The sequence below is a fragment of the Pseudochaenichthys georgianus genome, chromosome 7, assembly GCF_902827115.2.
Source record: "Pseudochaenichthys georgianus chromosome 7, fPseGeo1.2, whole genome shotgun sequence".
Classification (NCBI taxonomy): Eukaryota; Metazoa; Chordata; class Actinopteri; order Perciformes; family Channichthyidae; genus Pseudochaenichthys; species Pseudochaenichthys georgianus.
The window spans coordinates 17,539,610-17,559,055 of record NC_047509.1 but is presented as its reverse complement, the minus strand read 5'-3'; the positions used below and the strand labels follow the sequence as shown (position 1 = coordinate 17,559,055).

The window sequence follows — 19,446 nt, the reverse complement described above, 5'->3', positions numbered from 1 at the left end:
AAACTGCCTCCATCACAGTGAGGCAGTCATGGAGAAAATCATAGCTGGAGGATAGTAGAGGGTCATCGTTCCCAGCAACGACCTTTACTCCATAGGGAGAAAAAAGTTTATATATCTTACACACACCCATGAAAGATACCATGTGTCACACCAACTTACTAAGGATTGTACCAATCACTGATAATCAAAACTAACAAAATCTCATGTTGTACCCAAACACTGGACGCATTAAAAGCCACCTGCTTACTGCAATGAGTATAGCAACCAGAATAAATCTGATCTTGAACTTGACCTGGAAGTGACCCATGTCAGATTCCTCCTTTTCATCCTTCAGAGACAATCGGATCCAGCTATTATTCCAGCAGACAGTAAAATGACAACACAAGTACGGACTCACATCTCACACAAAGCAAGCTGCCTCAGTCTAACCACATCGTTCATCACAGTGGTGAGTGAAAAATGAGTTCTCCCTCTGGAAGGCTGAGGGCATCCTTCAGACTGGGCCAGAGAGAGCAGCTGGGGGAGAAAAATGAATCCTGCTGGCTTTCAATGACATGGTACACCTGTCGTACTCAGAGGACAGGACAGACACTGCATGCGCTGGTCAGGATGACGGCTTTAATGTATTTTGAAGGACCTTAGTTTGAGTGTAATGTAAGCAAAAACTACACAACAAGGTCTCAACATGCAAGAAAATAATAGATGGGGTGGGGATAAAAGACGACATGATGTGGGACAATACACATTTGTCTAAGTCTAAACTAAGTTTAGTTTATTTATTTATAGTGTCGTGGACAGTCCCAATTGATGAACTGACACAAAAACAGTAAATGGAGCAGCTTTAGCCGACATGGCTAATTTCCAGCTGTTGTCCCCGGCCAGATGGTAATAGATACCCACAGCATTAGTTATAAAAAAATATAAAATAAAATAAAAAGGATGAAAGACAAGTAGATACAGGCGAACGGATGAGAGAGGATAAAAGAGAACAATTAAAAAAAAAATAGGTGGATACCCTTACATTCACCTATACAGTATGTGACATTTATTTTCAAAACCATGGGCATCAAAGAGGAACTCTGCACTGATTTTATTTCCATACAATCACATCGATTTTTGTAGGCCTTAAACTTGGGTATATGTGTCTGCTTGGATTTAAAAGTTCTGTTAAAGCTGAAATCTGTGGAAGTATATTTTGTAATTTCAGTAGAAAGTATAAAAAGTGGGACAGCTTACCGTAGTCCCAGTTAGTAAGTGCCTCTCACACATGGCTGCTGGTTACATTAGCAAGCCTTCACAAGGGCTTATTATTTATCTTCTGTGCCAGTAAAGACAACATATGGGCTTGCTGATAACTGTGCTATATTCAGGGCTTAATAAGACACACAGGGCTGGTTAAAAGTGTGTTATGATGTGGTGCTTAACCATGCTACTTCCCAAAGAAAGACTAGTAAAGACGGCAGTGTTCACATATTTAAGTGTATGTTTAAAATGTGCCTGTTAGAAAATGAATTGATATACACAAAACATAAAATAATAGTTTATCTTGTCATCTCTATTAGTTTCACAGCCACAGGTTGTCAAATATCATTATTGATTGGTTGTCAGTCCTAAGAGGACAGATCGTTTGCACTATGATGGAAGCCACAAGCAAGGTGATAATAGAGGAAGAAGAGCAGAGAGTGGGGTGTGGCTGAAGCTTAAACTCTTTTTTCAGACCACGATGGACAAAGAATGAGGGTGATTAGGATTTAATTTGTTACTATTTGGTAACTTAAATTAATTCAACCTAACCATTTGTTGAAACAAGAAGAGGACCAGGGTGAACCTGAGTCGAGTGAGCAACACAGCAGGGAACGAGTGGAGTGGTGGGGAACATTTGAAGCAAGACCTGCATAGTTTTCTTGTTGATTGCCATCCATGCATTTCTCATATGTTATGTATTACACATCTATGCATTAGTAGCTGGTAGATCTGAAAGGTTTGGCAGTTATTCAATCCCGAAGACTTAAATTGATATTACCACATGTGCCTGACATCTGGTATTTCCATCAACTCAACACTATTCTTTGCTCCGATCCTAAGCCATAGGGAGAGATGTTGACCTCAGTCAGAGCCTTTAGTGACAGGGCTGACCTCACTTTCACCTTTAAAACAATCCAAAGCGGTAAAACCAAATATTCTGCAGTAGTTTGAATAGAGATGTTGTGACCAGCGAGCAGAGCGAAGACGGTTTTGCGCAGCTCCTGCAGGCTGTGTAGAGGATGTCACTGTCACAAGTCTGAATCATCATGCGACATACACACACGCACTATGTAGCACCGCACACACACATGCAAGTCTCATCATCACCACTAACACCCGCAAACTGACTGGTTGTGTTCTCTGATATCACATCCAAGCTAAACTGTGTATGCCCTCTCCTCTTATGTTACACATATCATATGCACACACACACACACACAGCAAAAAACACATGCACACCCCTTGTGTGACCCATAGCTTGATCTTCTTATCTACAGCAGCCTGAGGAAATGGAGCCAGACTGTCTCTGTCACCCACCTCCAAGCTAAATATAGCAACCTGAAGGAACGTGCTCTACGCACTGAGACAACCATGACCACACACAAAGCGACTGGCAAGTGGTGTATCGTCAAGATAGTGAGGACTTTAGGCTTAGAGGAATATCTAATGATGATGACATTTCATATTTGTGCAACTGGAACTGCTGCCTGCTTACAACTGATGAGCACTGACAAACATATGCCTATTTAATGCACCTACACAGACACACATGACAAACACACATAACAAATTCTGAGCTCCTAATGTATTCACTTTCGCTCGGCTAAAAGCCTCAAGCGGCAACTTTCTTTTGCAAAAACAGATTAAAAGTAGAAAAAAATGCATATGTTGTACGATCCCACCTTTGTTAGCACAGGCCATCCATTTCAGATTATCTGCGAAAGCTGACTCTCGACCAATCAGGTATGGGAATATGCGGACCTGCGGAGGGAAAGAAGATAGCGCCCGTCAGTCATTTTAATCGCATTTTGATAGGGCCCACCACACCACCGTATAGAAGATAACACTGTCTGAGCCTGGCAGAAGGCTCGTTCTTTATCTTCCAGAGAGAAGCAGGCCCTCTCTCTTTGTTTAATAGAGTCCATTAAGGACTCATGGAAGAATATTTTCTATTATATTGTAGATAACATTTAAATAATTCTAACAAAGTTTGATCAACTCCCGAAACTAAGCAATCAAGGATGTACAGATACAAGCTTCAAAACAAGATAAGTGCTTAAAGAAACAGCCATTCTAATTAATGCAAATGGTTCAACACAAAGTCAATATTTTGATATTAGAAAGCCAATCCAGAGTCTTCTAAACTCTCTTCTGCCAAACCAATTTTAGCCCGACTGTGTTCAGTTGGCTGTAGCAGCAAGTGTAGTTGGCAGGTGTGTGTGTGTGTGTGCGCGTGTGTGTGTGTGTGTGTGTGTGTGTGTGTGTGTGTGTGTGTGTGTGTGTGTGTGTGTGTGTGTGTGTGTGTGTGTGTGTGTGTGTGTGTGTGTGTGTGTGTGTGTGTGTGTGTGTGTGTGTGTGTGTGTGTGTGTGTGTGTGTGTGTGTGTGTGTGTGTGTGTGTAAATGCATGTGTGAAGAACATGTTGCCAGATTGGACCAGATGCAAGCCTCTGGGGGGCACAGCTGCCATAGCTCCAATGCCTGCATTTTTCACTGCCTCCCTTCACCCTGACTGCATGTGTCTGTTTTTGTGTGTGTGTGTGTGTGTGTGTGTGTGTGTGTGTGTGTGTGTGTGTGTGTGTGTGTGTGTATGTGTGTGTGTGTGTGTGTGTGTGTGTGTGTGTGTGTGTGTGTGTGTGTGTGTGTGTGTGTGTGTGTGTGTGTGTGTGTGTGTGTGTGTGTGTGTGTGTGTGCGTGTGTGCGCGCGTGTGTGTGTGTGCGCGCGTGCGTGCGTGCGTGTGTGTGTGCAGGCCCACACATTTGGGTGCAAGTGTGTATTTTTCTTTTCTTTTTGGATAACTGCTCCCAACAGAAGGGCCTGAAAATTGCAAAAAAAACTAATTTATGTCTAAATGGCAATACCATAAACAGTAAATCATGTGATTTGATTGTCACTGCAGTGCGTAATATGTAAACACTTTATATATTCAATAGTGGTCATAAGAGATAAACCATGGATAGCTATTTTTTTATAGGATGCATATTTTTGTTCTATTATCAACTGGAAAAAAGTTGTGAATAAGTACAGTTGTCATCTTAAAGCAACCCGCGTTATCTAGATTCTAGATCAGAATCATTCTATTTTCATAATAACTTCATTGCCAGAATGACAGAAATGCACAACATGGCTTCGGGTAAGAGGTGTATCAGTGTGATCTTATGTCTATAGTTATGTGTTTTCCTTCACTGTTAGCCAAGACAGAGATCAAACTACAGCCGGCAGGTTATTAAATATGAAAGAGGTTTACAGCTGAGTTAAGGAAGCTGAAGTTAAACTCTAGTTGGGGCTGGAGCCGCAGCATGCAATCTTCATCCTACTTGACTGCACACATTTTACATAGGCTGGAATAAAAATACACATGATTGCAAGAATAAAAATGCATAGACGCACACATCTGTGTATCCATGCATACACAGACACCCTAAAAAATATATTTGTTCATGCTCCTACATTATGTATTCAGCACTTTACCCAATAAGTTAATAATTTATTCTCCAGTGAAAACAGTCGCAAAAATGTTGACAAATGTATTAAGACTGTAAGTACTTGTGTTAGGTGTATTTTAACACCATGAATCAATGAATATCCGTAACTGTGTGTTAAATGTATATTTTAAAACATTGTGATAGTGGCTAATTGTTCTTATGTTAATGGTCTGAAGCAAAACACAACAATCTAGGACCAGACATGCCTACTGTTTGTAATAAAACAAACCCTGAAGGTACAAAGGGCTGATTCCTGAAAGGTTATTGTTTAGTTTATATATAGGCACTGTCTGATGGATGAGCCGAAGCACTTGAATTATTCTTGGATTAAAGTGTTGGATTTTGTAGATATTGATTTATAGAAATATATGTTGTTGTATGTTGTTTACCACAGTGGCATTCAAGCTATAAAACTTCATGAAATTACCCTGAAAAATACTTTTCTTAATAGCGGCTGAATGTCACACATCTTTTAAATCTGTGTTTTGGTTTTAATTAACTTCTTATCTTAAAGTCTGATTTTGTTTTACTATTGCTAAAAGCAGGTGATCCATGAAATTATTAAATAAGTCCAACTTTATCAGTCTTGGCAAAGATTCAAGAATTAATCATATTTTAATCAGGCTCTTAGTTTGTAATATAATAATATTTTAATCTGAAAATCAATCTAATACTTTTAGACTGATTTTATTAGAGCAGTTTGAGCTGTGTGTAAGATATACAGTATTTTCCAGTACATTTCCATTTACTTTGTTCCTGATCTTAACTGCAAGGCACTGTAGCTGGGCATTTGTTATCCTTTTAAGATGTGGACAACTCCCTTTTCAGTCAAAGGTAGATGCAGATTGCATAATATTAAAATAGCCTTTTGGTCACCCATATGTTCTGTAATCAGTGCTCTTAAAAATAATATTCTCTGCCTGTTTGTAGCATTGTTTTTGATCTCTCTGAAAACAATCACTGGTGTAACATGAAAAAGAATCTCATTACGTAATATATTTCAAGTTCTCCAGTGTTTCCTTTTCAGAAGACATTCTTTTTCCCTGAAACGCTTTCTTTATGATCTTTTGTTTCGTCTTTTGTAATAAATGCCATCTGCATGCAGACATTCAATAACAGTTTTCGCAAAGCATGCCTATATTCTCAGTATGATGCTATACAGTGGTGAGGCTATAAGGGTGTTTGGGAGAAAGCCATTAAAAACCAGCAGTGGGGAGAGAGAGCGACTGGAAAGAGTGACAGAGACCGAAGACTTCCATTATCAGCGGGGCTTCTTCTAAATGGAACTATCTAGCAGCCTTGTCCCCTCTCCGCTCACTGCTGTTCAGCCTTGAGGCGGGAGTGAGGTTGGAGGGGGGTGAAAGCATTTTCGACAGCATACGCACACAAACACATGACAATACAAATGCAGCCTTTATGGTAACACATCAGCACCCATATAAATGCAAAAACATAATACGCTAACAGAATGAAGATTACAATGAAATAATAATGTGTTAAAAGGCTCACATCAGACAATGGAAGCTCATATGCATGTATACACAATGTGTGTTTTGCGTGTGTTCATCTACCATTGCCTTAAGCATGGCACTTCAATCCTCAACCTATTAACGGTGAAGACCCTGTAGGCTTTCTTTTACAATGGAGAATGACCTAAGAATAACCCTTTTTCTTCCCTCCATCTCCTGACTCGCTCTCCCACCATTTCATGCAATGGCCTGTCAGAAGTACACCCCAATTACCTTGCAGGACAGCGGAGAGAAAGCTCAGTCCTCAGAGACACGGCCATATTTAACTCTGTCTTAAAGGTCTCTGAAAGAACCCCATACTGGGTTAGCTCAATACCTTCTGTTTTTAAAACTTTGTAGAACAACTGAGGAAAATACTAATACTTGGCAAAAACACGCTCTGAATTGTGACCAAAACCATTTTAAACACTGATCCTGCTCTCTCAATCCTTTTGGTCAGATGTAATGCGTAATATCGCTCTCGATACTGTATTTCTGATGTAGTTAGAATACTTTTTAAGAATTTGTTATCAATGTTACAACCATGTAAACCTTTACACCGTACATACTTTTACCTTTGGTATCCCTTTAAATGGTGTCAAATGTATCTACTTTCTAATTCCACATTTCTGACAGACAACCCTCACAGTTTAAAAAGTAATTCATAGCCACAGGAGGGCATAAGTACACTGCTCTCCATTGGAAGAACAGGTTAGAGGTTCATGAAGTTGTGAACAAGACATTGAACTAAGCTGATCTCACTTTATTTTAGTAGTAGAACCAATTGTACAAGAATGTGATGTGATGTGTGTGTTTGTGTGCGTAATACATTACCTTTCTGTCTGGCCAGTTGTACTTGGCAAAGATGGCATCATATGTGTCCACTGCCCCATCTGTCACCAACATAATGGCCTGGCTACACTCACTTCCCCTTCCAGTCTCATTGAACTGAAACAGAGAGAGAGATGGTGATGAAGAGCGAAAGAGAGATAGGGAAGGACATTAACATAGGTGGTCAAAAAATGAAATACATACTGTAGATATAATGAGACCTAACTGTGTTATAAAAGCTAATGTAATAATAACATGTTTTCTCCATGCATACAAGCTAAAAAGACATCAACCCTGGGAGTGCATTATTTCTCAAAATTACGGAGGGCAACAAAGATATTGGGTATTATAATATACACTTAGAAGGATAGATGTTTTTGAAATATGAGCATTTAGAAGGTAAGTGTTTGTGTGCGTGTGTGTTTGATTAATTGGTTGTTCATAATGAGTTGTAAAACCACTAATCTGACTCATCACGTGCCTTGTTTACTTGATGTTTGCATGATTCTATTGATTAAGCTATTAATTAAAGTGCGCTAATTCATTTTGTGCTCGACACCTTCTCTTCTGTATGACTGTGTGTGTGTGTGTGTGTGTGTGTGTGTGTGTGTGTGTGTGTGTGTGTGTGTGTGTGTGTGTGTGTGTGTGTGTGTGTGTGTGTGTGTGTGTGTGTGTGTGTGTGTGTGTGTGTGTGTGTGTGTGTGTGTGTGTGTGTGTGTGTGTGTGTGTGTGTGTGTGTGTGTGTGTGTGTGTGGTAATGCATGAGTGTTTTACTTACGTCACCAAGGAGATTGAAGGCCTCAGTCAGGGCTATGTCTAACATACCAATGCCTTTTGCGAACAGCTTTTGGAGGTGTTCCCGGAAATGCTGGGAAAGTACAGTTTGGGAAGGAAACATTAAGACCATGGCGACGAGAAGGCAGTGCAGGGTGATATACATAGAATGAAACAGAATTGGAGGTCATCATACTGATTGAATTTGCTCATAACACAGATAAAACTTATATTTCGCTTAGCTTGATTTGTGTGGGAACAAAGATTGTAATATTGCTCGAACACCCTCTTTAACTTAGCCCTAAGAGACTTTTTGCGGCAAACTGTCACATTATCTTGGAGTAAAAAGCCACATACTTAAAGAGCTAATATGACCTGCTTCGCTCACACCTCCTGTTAAATCTGGTTTAGTGTGTTTGGAAGTGTGTGCACTTGTGGGATTATGCCACAAAGGATACATTATCTCTCTGGCAATAAATGATGAACTTAATGTTGTCAGCAACCTAACAGGTCTCATGTGCATGTCTCATTATTTGCCACAGCCGGGAGGCAACACCCACTCTCAAACACACACACAAACACACATGGTCAGATGGACACAGCCCATTATCCAATTAAATCTATTTATAGGGGGTTAAGATCCAATTGTTGGCATTTGGATCAGTTCCTGTTGACTCTGGCTCTCCAACTACCTGAACATATTTCCACCTATGGAAATAAGCATCCCTGTTACATACAGTATGTCAATTTCTAATCGCAATAAAAATGTTGTGCATAGAAACCCTTAGACTTACACCCCACCTACACCATCATCTTCCCAGAGTCTTGTTTTTCTACACCTTTCCCTTCAATCACTCTACAATACATCCATCCCCTCCAGCCTTCTGCTCCTTACTGAGGGGAGGAGAACAGTCTCTCAACGCACAGTAGGGAGCCCAAGCAGCATAAGGCCATTTTCTAGCTTTCCCACTTGGGAGCAAACATACTCATGACAGACAAACAATACACACCAGCACCTACAGTAGCACCAGCAAGACACAAATAAATGTGCACAAAAACAACCTTTAGCGTCCCTGACAACACCTCAACATGACAAAGACAAAACGTGTGTGTGTGTGTGTGTGTGTGTGTGTGTGTGTGTGTGTGTGTGTGTGTGTGTGTGTGTGTGTGTGTGTGTGTGTGTGTGTGTGTGTGTGTGTGTGTGTGTGTGTGTGTGTGTGTGTGTGTGTGTGTGTGTGTGTGTGTGTGTGTGTGTGTGTGTGTGTGTGTGTGTGTGTGTGTGTGTGTGTGTGTGTCTTTGCATGCGTGCAGTGCTGAAAAGGCCCAACCTTTTATGCGGAACCACAAGGCTCTGAAATGTATATATAACATCAAACCCTTGAATGCTTCAGACACCTTTTATGTTCAGAAATGATCAGAGCAGTCAGCTTAATAAAGCCTGGCCACAGGGGCATATACATGAATGAACTGACATATCTTCAATTGCAACTTGCAGAAGCCTAAGCTTTTGATTTCAATCGCAATACTTATCTCAACAAAGGGGCAGGTGCAATTCTGATAAATGCATGAAAAAAAAGTGGTGGTTTTCCTGAGAAAAAATTGTGAGTTTTCTCTGGAGGACACATTAGACATTATCAAACATTCATAAGGTACTGCAGTTAAAGGGGCATATCGTCATTGAAATGCAGTTGAAAGATTACGATTATGGTCGTATATGCCGATGTCTACAAAAAAATTGAAGCCGTTTCAGTATGTTCTTACATAAACTTTGTTGATGCTGTTTGAGCTGCAAACGAATCCTTTATTCTTTCTGGATGTGCTGACTTTATTTAGTTAGTTTCTGCATCCGTAATCTGTTACATATTGGCAGATTAGAGCAAACAGTTTAGCAGTCCTTCAGCTGCATTTCAGAGGACTGCTCTGAGTCTAAGCCCACGACTGTTAAATAGAGATAATGGTGAAAATCACATGTGTTTACCTTAAGGCTTTAATTAGCCAGGAGCTAATGTGGATGTGAGTTCTAATCAGACAGGATGGATTGCACTTCTTCAGATGCTTTTTATATCTGGTAATAGGGGAATGTGTGCCCATGAAATCTTGACAACAGGTATTTATGACCTGGTTGAACTTTGGGTATGAAATAAAACATTTTGGAAACACATGTCAGTAAGGTTAAGTCTCCAGTGTGATAGTCACCGACTGCCCCCAGCTGAAGTAAATGACATTAGCTTTATCTACTAGCACAGACTGCCTTCCCCTCTTGGCTGGCTGACTCACACTACATTAACCACTACCATCTGGAATTAAGCACAAAATGCTAATCCATATGCATGTGTGCAATGAAATAAACAGAAATCAACCTAAAACACCAATAGGCACACAGATTAAAAAACACACATGGAAAGGATTCCAAGCGCAAGCTGTATCCCAAAGGTTAGGCCTGGGCTAAAAGCAACAGGGGTCATTGCATTTAATTATATTCATAGATTGTATCTTTAAATGGAATTTTAAAGAATTTGGATGAGATGGAATTATAAGTGGGAACGTGCAGGCAGAGCCGATAAAGAAAGGAGCAGAGCTTAGCGATGAAGAAGGGAATCATGTCACATTAACTGAAGGATTCTCCTCTTGCTATCCTAATAAAAAAGTATTGTAACTGCTGTGATGGTGTACATAACCATAAACACAGTTAGACATACAAACATTCCCCATACCACATAATATCTATACCATTAACTGCCTTAGGAAAAAGTCTAACCATAATGAAAAGAGTCTTCCACTGATAAGCTTTGAAACATACTTGAAATATCTTATTTTCTATTCGACATATTATTCTACCTTGTCGAAAAACTGGCTCTACATTACCAAGCCTCAAGAGAAGAGGAGTGTGCACTCCAAATGCCAAGATGTATTTCATTTTCAAACTTCAGATTGAAGAAGTGTTACCTCAAGTGATCACTCATAATGAGGCTATTTATCAGATGTTGCAGAGCTTTATAAATCATGTTTCACCTTTAAACTTGTAAACAGACTTCAAAAATAATGGGAGTTCCCCTTTAAGGACACAAGTCACTCAGTTCAGTCACTAATCTCTCTCTCCTGCCATCTGGAAATCACTTTCGCAGCATCACCACCCAGTTCATAAACAGGCTGATTAACAGGTCGCACACACACTCTCACTCACACACATGCTCAATATAAATGTAAATAACACCGTGATTGCATACCATATGCGAGACGCACAAGTCGTACTGAATTCTGTTCAGTTTACATTCATTTACCATTGACATTGTGTTTGTATTATTATAGAAGTAATAGCTGATTTCCGAAAGACAGTAACAGGAGAAAACAATAGAAGAAGAGGAGAGAAAGACTCACATCTTTGTTGGGGACATCTGCTTGGACCAATGTTCCATTTAGGCACGACTCCACATAATGCAATTCCTCATTGTACTGTAGGAAACAAAAGTAATAATTAAAGTTACAGTTTTTTGTCGATTTACATGTGCTGTACTTACAGATATATCTAATTTTATGTTTCAAATGCAAACTGATGTTAGAAACTTCACTCATCTTGATGGAAACCGCACACACATGCACACACTGTTCTGTACACAATATACCCAATGCCTGCAATACTGTGATAACACTCATCATTTAATGCATGAGTATGAATTAGACTTCAAAGACCGAGAAAGAGAATAGAAGTGTGTTCTTCCACAGCCAGCAATATTACCCTCAAGTGTGTATGTGCATATTCATCTGTGAATATCTGTCTTTGTGTCTGTATACAGTGCAACATGAAACAACTCTCACCACAATATATAGACTTTTCTAAAAAAACATAATAACTTTTACATTTGTGTCTTCTGTAGGAGAAGACGGTAACACAGAAAACGTAGCAGGAATCAAAACAAGAAAGAAACAGATTAGTCAAAATGACACATCCTTTTAAAGAGTGTTCGGGGAAAAACAATATGTTTCTGCCTGATTGTCTAAATCCTCTTTTCCGTTATTTTTCAAAAGAATAATTTTCAAAATAACATGATTAGGATAACAAATGATAATGAAGACTTTGTTCTGTGGGGAAAAATAATGGAGGCTGGCAAAGCGACTAGCTACGTTTTGATGTGATGTCGCACACACACACACACATTGAGTTTCATCAGACTGAGATGTGATAACAATGGTTTCGGTGCCTAAGGCAGGACCCAATCACAACTGTCTCTTTTGCAATTCAAATCTTCATTCAGCTTACTGCTAATTGGTTATGAGCGTGACAAGATAGAAAGCTGATTCGTTCCAGCATTTCCTCTGATCTGAGGAGGAGCGGATATTGGCCTGTGTGCATGTGTGTGAGAAGTCGTTTATGTTGCAGCTGCGTTGACTTACAGCAATGATGTTAAAAAAGTCGTCGTCTCCAAGAGTGTCCAGTATGGAGGACACCGTCTGCCTGGCGATGGTCAGCCGGAGTCCTTTCATGCTGCCACTGACATCCACCAGGATAACAACATTCTTTGGAGAGGTGGCAGCCTGGATGTACCACTTCCGGTTTCGACAGTCAAAAGCTATCACCCCGTGTTCATCCGGCTTCCACTTGATCCCTTGAAGAGACAGAGTCAGCATCACAAGTCAAAAGATGAATGATGAACTGCAATATTGCTAGAGTTGCATCATTTGTCACACAGGAAAACAAACTTGGCTGAAAGAGAAATATGGTGGCCTGAGAGACGGTTCTTTGAGACCTAAAGGCTCTCTGCCCAATCACACGACATACATTTTATACAACTAACTCTTCTCATTTCATGCTATTTATAGAGATGTTGTTTGCCAGATTTGAAAAAACCAAACATATTTTCTCAATTACTTCTAGTGTGTTGTGGCCATGCAGATAAAGATTTCAGATGTCCTTCCAGTACAATGGAGGTGAATGTAGTGCTGAGAGAGCTTCAATAAATACACTGAAAAATTCAACAGCAACATCCCTCTCTCGAAAATCTTCCTGTGTCAAAATTGCACACAGAATTGTTCACGTCGTTTCATTATGGGGAACTTTAGGGGATAGAATAGAAAGAATGTAGAGTCTTTATGCAGCAGTGACTTTGGAGGCTTCCAGGTCAGGAAACTAACAATGGACTGAGAGGAAGCCTTTTGATAGCCAGAGCTGCAAAGAATATATATGTCAGACATAGAATGGGAAGTGTTATATAAAAAGGCATAATTCAAAACATTCATATGCAGTTTCAAGAGGTCAAAAGATAACAAAATAAGCCTTTCCATTTGTTTTCTAATATTGTGTGCTACACAGAATATTAAAAATATTCACCAAGTACATTCAATAGGCTACTTTTCATTATTATGCTACCCCTGTTCTTATTCTTTCCACTTCACCTTAAGATATTAATGTTATTCATCTTCACCCACTCTAATCTCTATAAACTCTCTCACCTATCTCTCTGTCATTCTCTCTACTCTCCCCTCTACTCCTTTACTGTCACTCCGCTAGCCTCAAGTCTCTAGCTGTTAGTGACTGAACAATCCTGTCCACATGTATTTCTGCTATGGAAAGACAGCAACTTAATTACAAACATACATACACTCAAATTCAATAGCCACTACCTTACATTGCTTTATCATTACAAACACACTTACCTGGGTACTGCCTGAAAAAGCCTTTGGCACTGCCAAAGTACTGCCAGATGAGTGATGGGTCTCTCTCAAAGTTATCAACAAACACTTTATTCAAGGCCTCGGACCAGAACACCCCGTTAACGATTGCAGAGTCTAAGGATTAAAGGGAACAAGAAAAAGAGATGAAGAAGTATGGAGAGTAAATAAAACAGCATTTCAGTAAAAAGCTTATTATTGTTCTACAGTCCAGGAGGTTGGAAGATATTCTCTGGTGCCTGCTCAACTACTCATATCGTATCATACACTGCACCTCTGAAGATCACTATCAGGGCCTATTCATTACATAGAGAAACAGGGAAAAATGTTTGCAGTAAAACAGAGTGAAAAGATGAGAGTGAAGAAAAAATTATTATAGAGATAAAAGAGAATGGAAAATGGAAGAAATGTTAGGCTATTCTGCCCTACAAAGGCAAAATGCAGTCACATGCAGATTAATAATAGCGTGAAGACCTGAATCTTACTTATCTTTGTTTGGATATAAAAATACTCATATTCATGTACACTTACTGTGAGACTATACTGAATTCTGTCTTTGTGTTTGCTGCTCAGACTGCCCTACCTTTTACTTTGGCTTAGTATTTTGTTTACACCCACCATTGAACTTGAAGAACTCTCTGCCACACATAGCTTGCAAACTAGACAGCTAAAGCGAAAAAGCTGCATAAATGGAAAACCATAATAAGGCTGGACTTCATTTAAACAGTTTTCTATTGTTGATTTTCCCTAGCTCTTGTCTGCAGCTCTGGTCACTCAGTTTCATTATTTCACACAACTTGACGAGGCAGCAGCTATATTCAATCACAATAAAACTAAAACAGATAATACATGATATAGCGTTTGCTTACAATTCTATCCAAACTGATTGTGATATATCAGTAGTGGAGTATATCCAATCATTGGAACCCATTTTCAATGTACGGGTTGCAAGAGTAGTCAAGAATGAACTGGCTTGCCAGAGAAGCCTATTACAGCTGCTTACTACCACAATTTTTCCTGGATCAGAAGCGGGAAAATATAGAAGGAGAAAAAGGATGAGCAGACAGACAGACACAATCATACAATAGGAGGAATATACAAAAGAACGTAGAGAGAGAGAGAGAGAGAGATAAAAAGGAAAGCCAGGAAGGCAGACAGAAAGGCAGGCAGAACATTACTGAGGGACAGTCACACAGACAAGTACCTAATGGACACAGAGAGAGAAAAGCAGATAACAGATTTCCCATCATCTTCTATGCTGGCAACATTGTTCTGCTGTCAACAATCATGCCAATAAGCCATGATTGAATTAGTCCTCTGGATGCTAGTACACTAAAGCCCTCTCTTGATAGTAAACACCCATCCACCTCTATGGAGTGGAGAGGAGGCTGGATTGGATCCAGGCTCCATTTACACAACAATACAGTCACTTCTGGTGCAGTTTGAGTCTCTATTGCAACTGAACTCGTCATGATGAGGCGGGAGTATGGGCTCTACTTTCCCCCTAAGCTGTCATTTATATTCATCTCAACTAATGCTCTCCTTAATTCGATCTGATCAAAGGAGCGCACATGATTTTTCATAATCACACGTGCTCAATGTTTAAAAGTAGAACTGTGTAGGTTTCCCACTGCAACAGTCAGAGTGATCAGATCGAATTGACTTTGCTTTAATAGCTTTACAAGGGTTAGGAGAGAGCAAGAGTAGAAACGAGGGAGTAGTGACAAGTGATGAGTGCACATGCTCACAGGAATGTGAACACTACTCCATCTCAGAGAGTATAAAGGTATAAATGGACATTAGAGTGTATCGACATGCTGGAAATGTGTGCATGGCTTCACTGCGTACATGGTACATGTTCCTGTCATGTAGCCTCATAAAGCATGATGGTCTATGTTGTGTTTTGGTTGCAATGGGAGTTTGGAAGATGGATGCTCGATGTGGTGTGTTTCTCCTGCGATTAATCTCCGGGGGCATGAAGCTCTCTGCTATCATGGACTCAACCCCTGATACATCATGGCTGCCATCAAACCATTTATGATGTACACAAGCTGCAGCCAGCTCCTCAGCCGCATAAAAAAACAGGTTCAGACGACAGTGACTTGTTATATGTGCAGGAGGGGGGTTCAGAAATATAGTCGGATGTAATCTGAAAAGAGCAGCACTGATATAAGAACACAGCCCTCATTCTCAAAATCTTGTTCATGTTATAAAAGGTTAATTTGCAGCGTTTGCCATCTGTTAAGCTTTCAAACCCGTAGAGGTTTTTTCTACAACTGGTTTAACTGGATCATAATTCTTCTCATCATATTAAACAGTCGTGGCAAGAAAAAAATATGTACCACACATACAAATACAAAAAAATACAGAAGAGGAATACAAAGGTTCTTTGTTCACAACTACTGTATGAATAGATACAACAGAAATTGCAGATTAATACCGAAGTAAAAAACAATTAAAAAGTATGTTGAAAAATGTTCCCACCCCCCCATGCCTAGATTTTCTTAGTCTCATTTGCAGAACCGTGATGCTTCGCCCACCAAGGCACTGCACTCCCTGCAGTCTCAGCCAACACCATCCATATTATCACTATCAGTTAACAAAGCCTGGAGATCTAAAACTCTTACGTTTTTTCAGTGTGTGTGTGTGTGTGTTCAATTCTACTAATTTGCCTGTGAATCAAATCAAAATGACTCTTCCTCTCCCTGAATCGGCCTGCCAGCTTCGCTCTCCTAGCCCTTTCATTAAATTCCTTTCCATTTCATTCACTCTCCTCCTGTCGCTCTCACTTGCTTTCTCCCTTTTTTCCACCTAGCTGTATTAATCTGTTGCTCAGACCTTCCATCAGTCTGACTTAACCTACTTTCTATCTCATTTGCTTTATCCCTCGTTTCCTCTCCCTCCATACAATTTATTCACCTTTGGTAGCTTGGCTTAAGCCGACATGACATTCACTCTGTCCACTGAGCATTGTACTAAGCCATGACTTCATGGGTTGGACTTGAGTGGATGGTAAATTAGCAGAATGTCTAATTATTTTACTGCTAATTAAGTCAGTGTGTGGCAGGGATGATCCAAAGAGTTACAGTTAATGAACTCAAATCCTCTTCCGGATACATCCAAAAATATCTGGTCGTGGGAGGCTAAGATGTACATGATAGGTTATGGTCCAACCCAGTCTCACGGCATTTCGTGTTCACCAACACGAATTGCCCCTTTTTTTCGTGTTGCACAGCACGATTTTAAAAGCAATGTATTTCTACTGCCTGCAGCACGTCTTTTTCTCCGGTCGGGTCGAGGAAGACCGGAAGCTGTGTGGTTCATAAAAACATGTTCTTACTCAAAATCAAGCCACAGTTATTGCTTTTATTTGAAATCGTATAATTTCGGACTTTTGTTGCCGTCTGTGAGGAAAATAAATGGGGCTCAGAGCCTCAGGATACTGAAATCTGTATTTTTTAAGTCTTTTTTTCCTTCTAATTTGTTATTCTTTTCAAAATAACACACTGTTATTTACTCACCAATAACACTCAATTATCCTTGCTTTTATTTATTGGTTTAATTCCATAATCTCGGGCTTTTTTGGCGTCCGTCAGGAACTGAATTTCAAAATAAAAATAACCGGAAACAGACGTAGGCATTTCGAGCGATTACCCAAGATCCTCAGCTATGGTTTTAAGCTCGCTTATTGGATGTTGTAGCCGCAATGCATGCTGGGATTTGGTGTTTATATGATATGAAATCCGGAAAACATTTTAAAAGAATAAAATAATACTTAATTCCGAGTGTTCTTGCTTTTCTCTTTGAAAGTCATCACATAACGGCATTGTAATACACGGTTCGGCTGCATTGTATATTACAGATCTGCCGTAGTTCTTTATTTATAGAGCCCTGATGAGAAGACCTTTGGAAAAACTGAGAAAATGCTGCCGAAACTGAATACTTGACGTGGATCATAAATATATTCAACAATTAAACAACATCTTCAATTTCTCTTCACACAATACGTCTCCTTGCAGTATCAACACTAATTCGGCTGACTTTTACATTTGATCTAATTCACAGATAGGTTATATTTACACCATAACGGTGCACAGCTGATATAAAAGGACTGTAGTTTTTAAAGATATTACTGATTTTCTTTTAATGTAAGAATGTAAATACTGAGTCTGAAATAGTATAGAAATATGCTGTAAAATTATGTGAAAGCATGAATAAAACGTGTCCTACACTAATAATACAAAGTTATTATGGCTGTGTGTACCTTGTGTGCACCGCCTAGTGGTTAAAGCACGTTATTGAATTATTGTTTGTATGTGTTATAATATAACACATAAACACAATAATGTACTCTTAATATTTTTTTCATCAAATATTAATTGAATAGTTGAATACAAATATGAAGAGTACATACTTTCATAGGGGGAAAGTAGAAGGTCTGTGATAGAAATATAGAATATAAAAAATCAAGAAGATACTAAAAGTGATCTCTACAATAAAACAGTTTAGTGCAGGATGTACAAAGATATTAATAGGAGGAGGTGCAAAACAGAAAAACGAATTAACCTTTATTTAAACATTAAATAACAGATTAAGGTCTTCTTTTAAATAAGAAAAAAACTTTGGGGGTATCTATCTACAGATAAATATTAAGCCTGACAAAGTACTTAACGTCTAATATATTGCTTTCCTGCAATGTTAACTATGTTGAAGCACTTATTTTAACTGATATTATACATATGAATTATACTCTTATGTATGTAGATAGAATAAGAAATGTGCAGAATATGAATATGTTTAATGGTGGAGGTACACACATATTGATAGATGTCACAAAATGACACATCACCAGTTAAAAACAAACAACAAGAAATTTCCCTCAGATTAAGAACTCTTTGTTAAGAACTTTAAAAGGTACATGCAGCAAAGTATAAAATGTTATCAGGTTAATAGACACAAGGAGGTAAAATGTATGATAATACAATTAAAATAAAATAAAATAAATAATGGTTTCTCTCTGACACATAAGACAACTGAGTCGATGAAACAATATAAAATATAATATAAAACCCCATAAAACAAAGTGAACATATAGGTACAACAGAAATAGAAATAAAAGAATAAAAGAATATAAAGGTAGGTAAATAATAAAGACTAAAAGGACATTTAAAAGTGGGGGGTTGCTAATAAAAATCTAAAAAGATGTGTCTTTAGCTGTCGTTTATAAATGTCCACTGAGTTGGCCTCTCTGATGTTTCCTGGTAGGGTGTTCCACAGTTTGGGAGCGCAATGGATAAAAGCGGACTCACCAATTTTATTTTGGGGGACTTTAGGGATATTTAAAAAGCCAGCTGAAGAGGACCTCAGGGCACATCCAGGGACATAAAACGAGAGTGACTCTGTGAGATAAATTGGAGGTAGTCAACATACCTTTGTTGTACATGTTGGTGGGCACCTGGACCGTGCTGAGACTCAGGTTGACTGACAGGTTGTTAAAGTGGTCATTGGGCTGCAGGAGGAATTCTCCTCCAAGCTCAACGCTGTTCCCCTCCTCGTCAACTTCATTGATCAACACCGCATTGAAGTATTCATACTAGGAAGCAAAAAAGAGAAAAAGTGATGAGATTTCTCGCACAATTTAAACACTGATTCAAACACTTGCTGAATTGTGCTATCAATGTATAGGATAGGTGGGTCACTCAAGTGCTGAGTCAGAGAGTAGTTTGCGTAGCGAGCTAACCTGAAACCCTGGATCATCCCAGACGTGCATGATGTTACAGCAGAAAGCTGCTGAGTTGACAAATTATTGCTCAGCTCGCATACTCCCTTCCTAGCCAGATGCTGAATGTGGTGCTCTGCATCCACTGTATTTGTAGTAATGCGCATACTGGGGAGACTATTAATAAATCATAAAGCAAGATAAATATAGAACACATG

The 19,446-nt window shown here is 39.2% G+C and overlaps 1 protein-coding gene across 2 annotated transcripts in view; it reads right to left on the bottom strand.

Moving 5' to 3' along the window:
• The window catches only part of cacna2d3a (calcium channel, voltage-dependent, alpha 2/delta subunit 3a), a 140,913-nt gene that overhangs the window by 45,324 nt on the left and 76,143 nt on the right, over positions 1-19,446 (bottom strand). For both annotated transcript variants that reach the window (XM_034087218.2, XM_071203773.1), the window contains 7 exons: positions 18,940-19,102; positions 13,495-13,626; positions 12,235-12,446; positions 11,221-11,295; positions 7,847-7,936; positions 7,072-7,185; positions 2,928-3,006 (listed from right to left, as the gene is read on the bottom strand). In XM_034087218.2, coding sequence (XP_033943109.1) covers positions 2,928-3,006; positions 7,072-7,185; positions 7,847-7,936; positions 11,221-11,295; positions 12,235-12,446; positions 13,495-13,626; positions 18,940-19,102 — 865 coding nt within the window. The remainder of the gene's footprint in view (positions 1-2,927; positions 3,007-7,071; positions 7,186-7,846; positions 7,937-11,220; positions 11,296-12,234; positions 12,447-13,494; positions 13,627-18,939; positions 19,103-19,446) is intronic.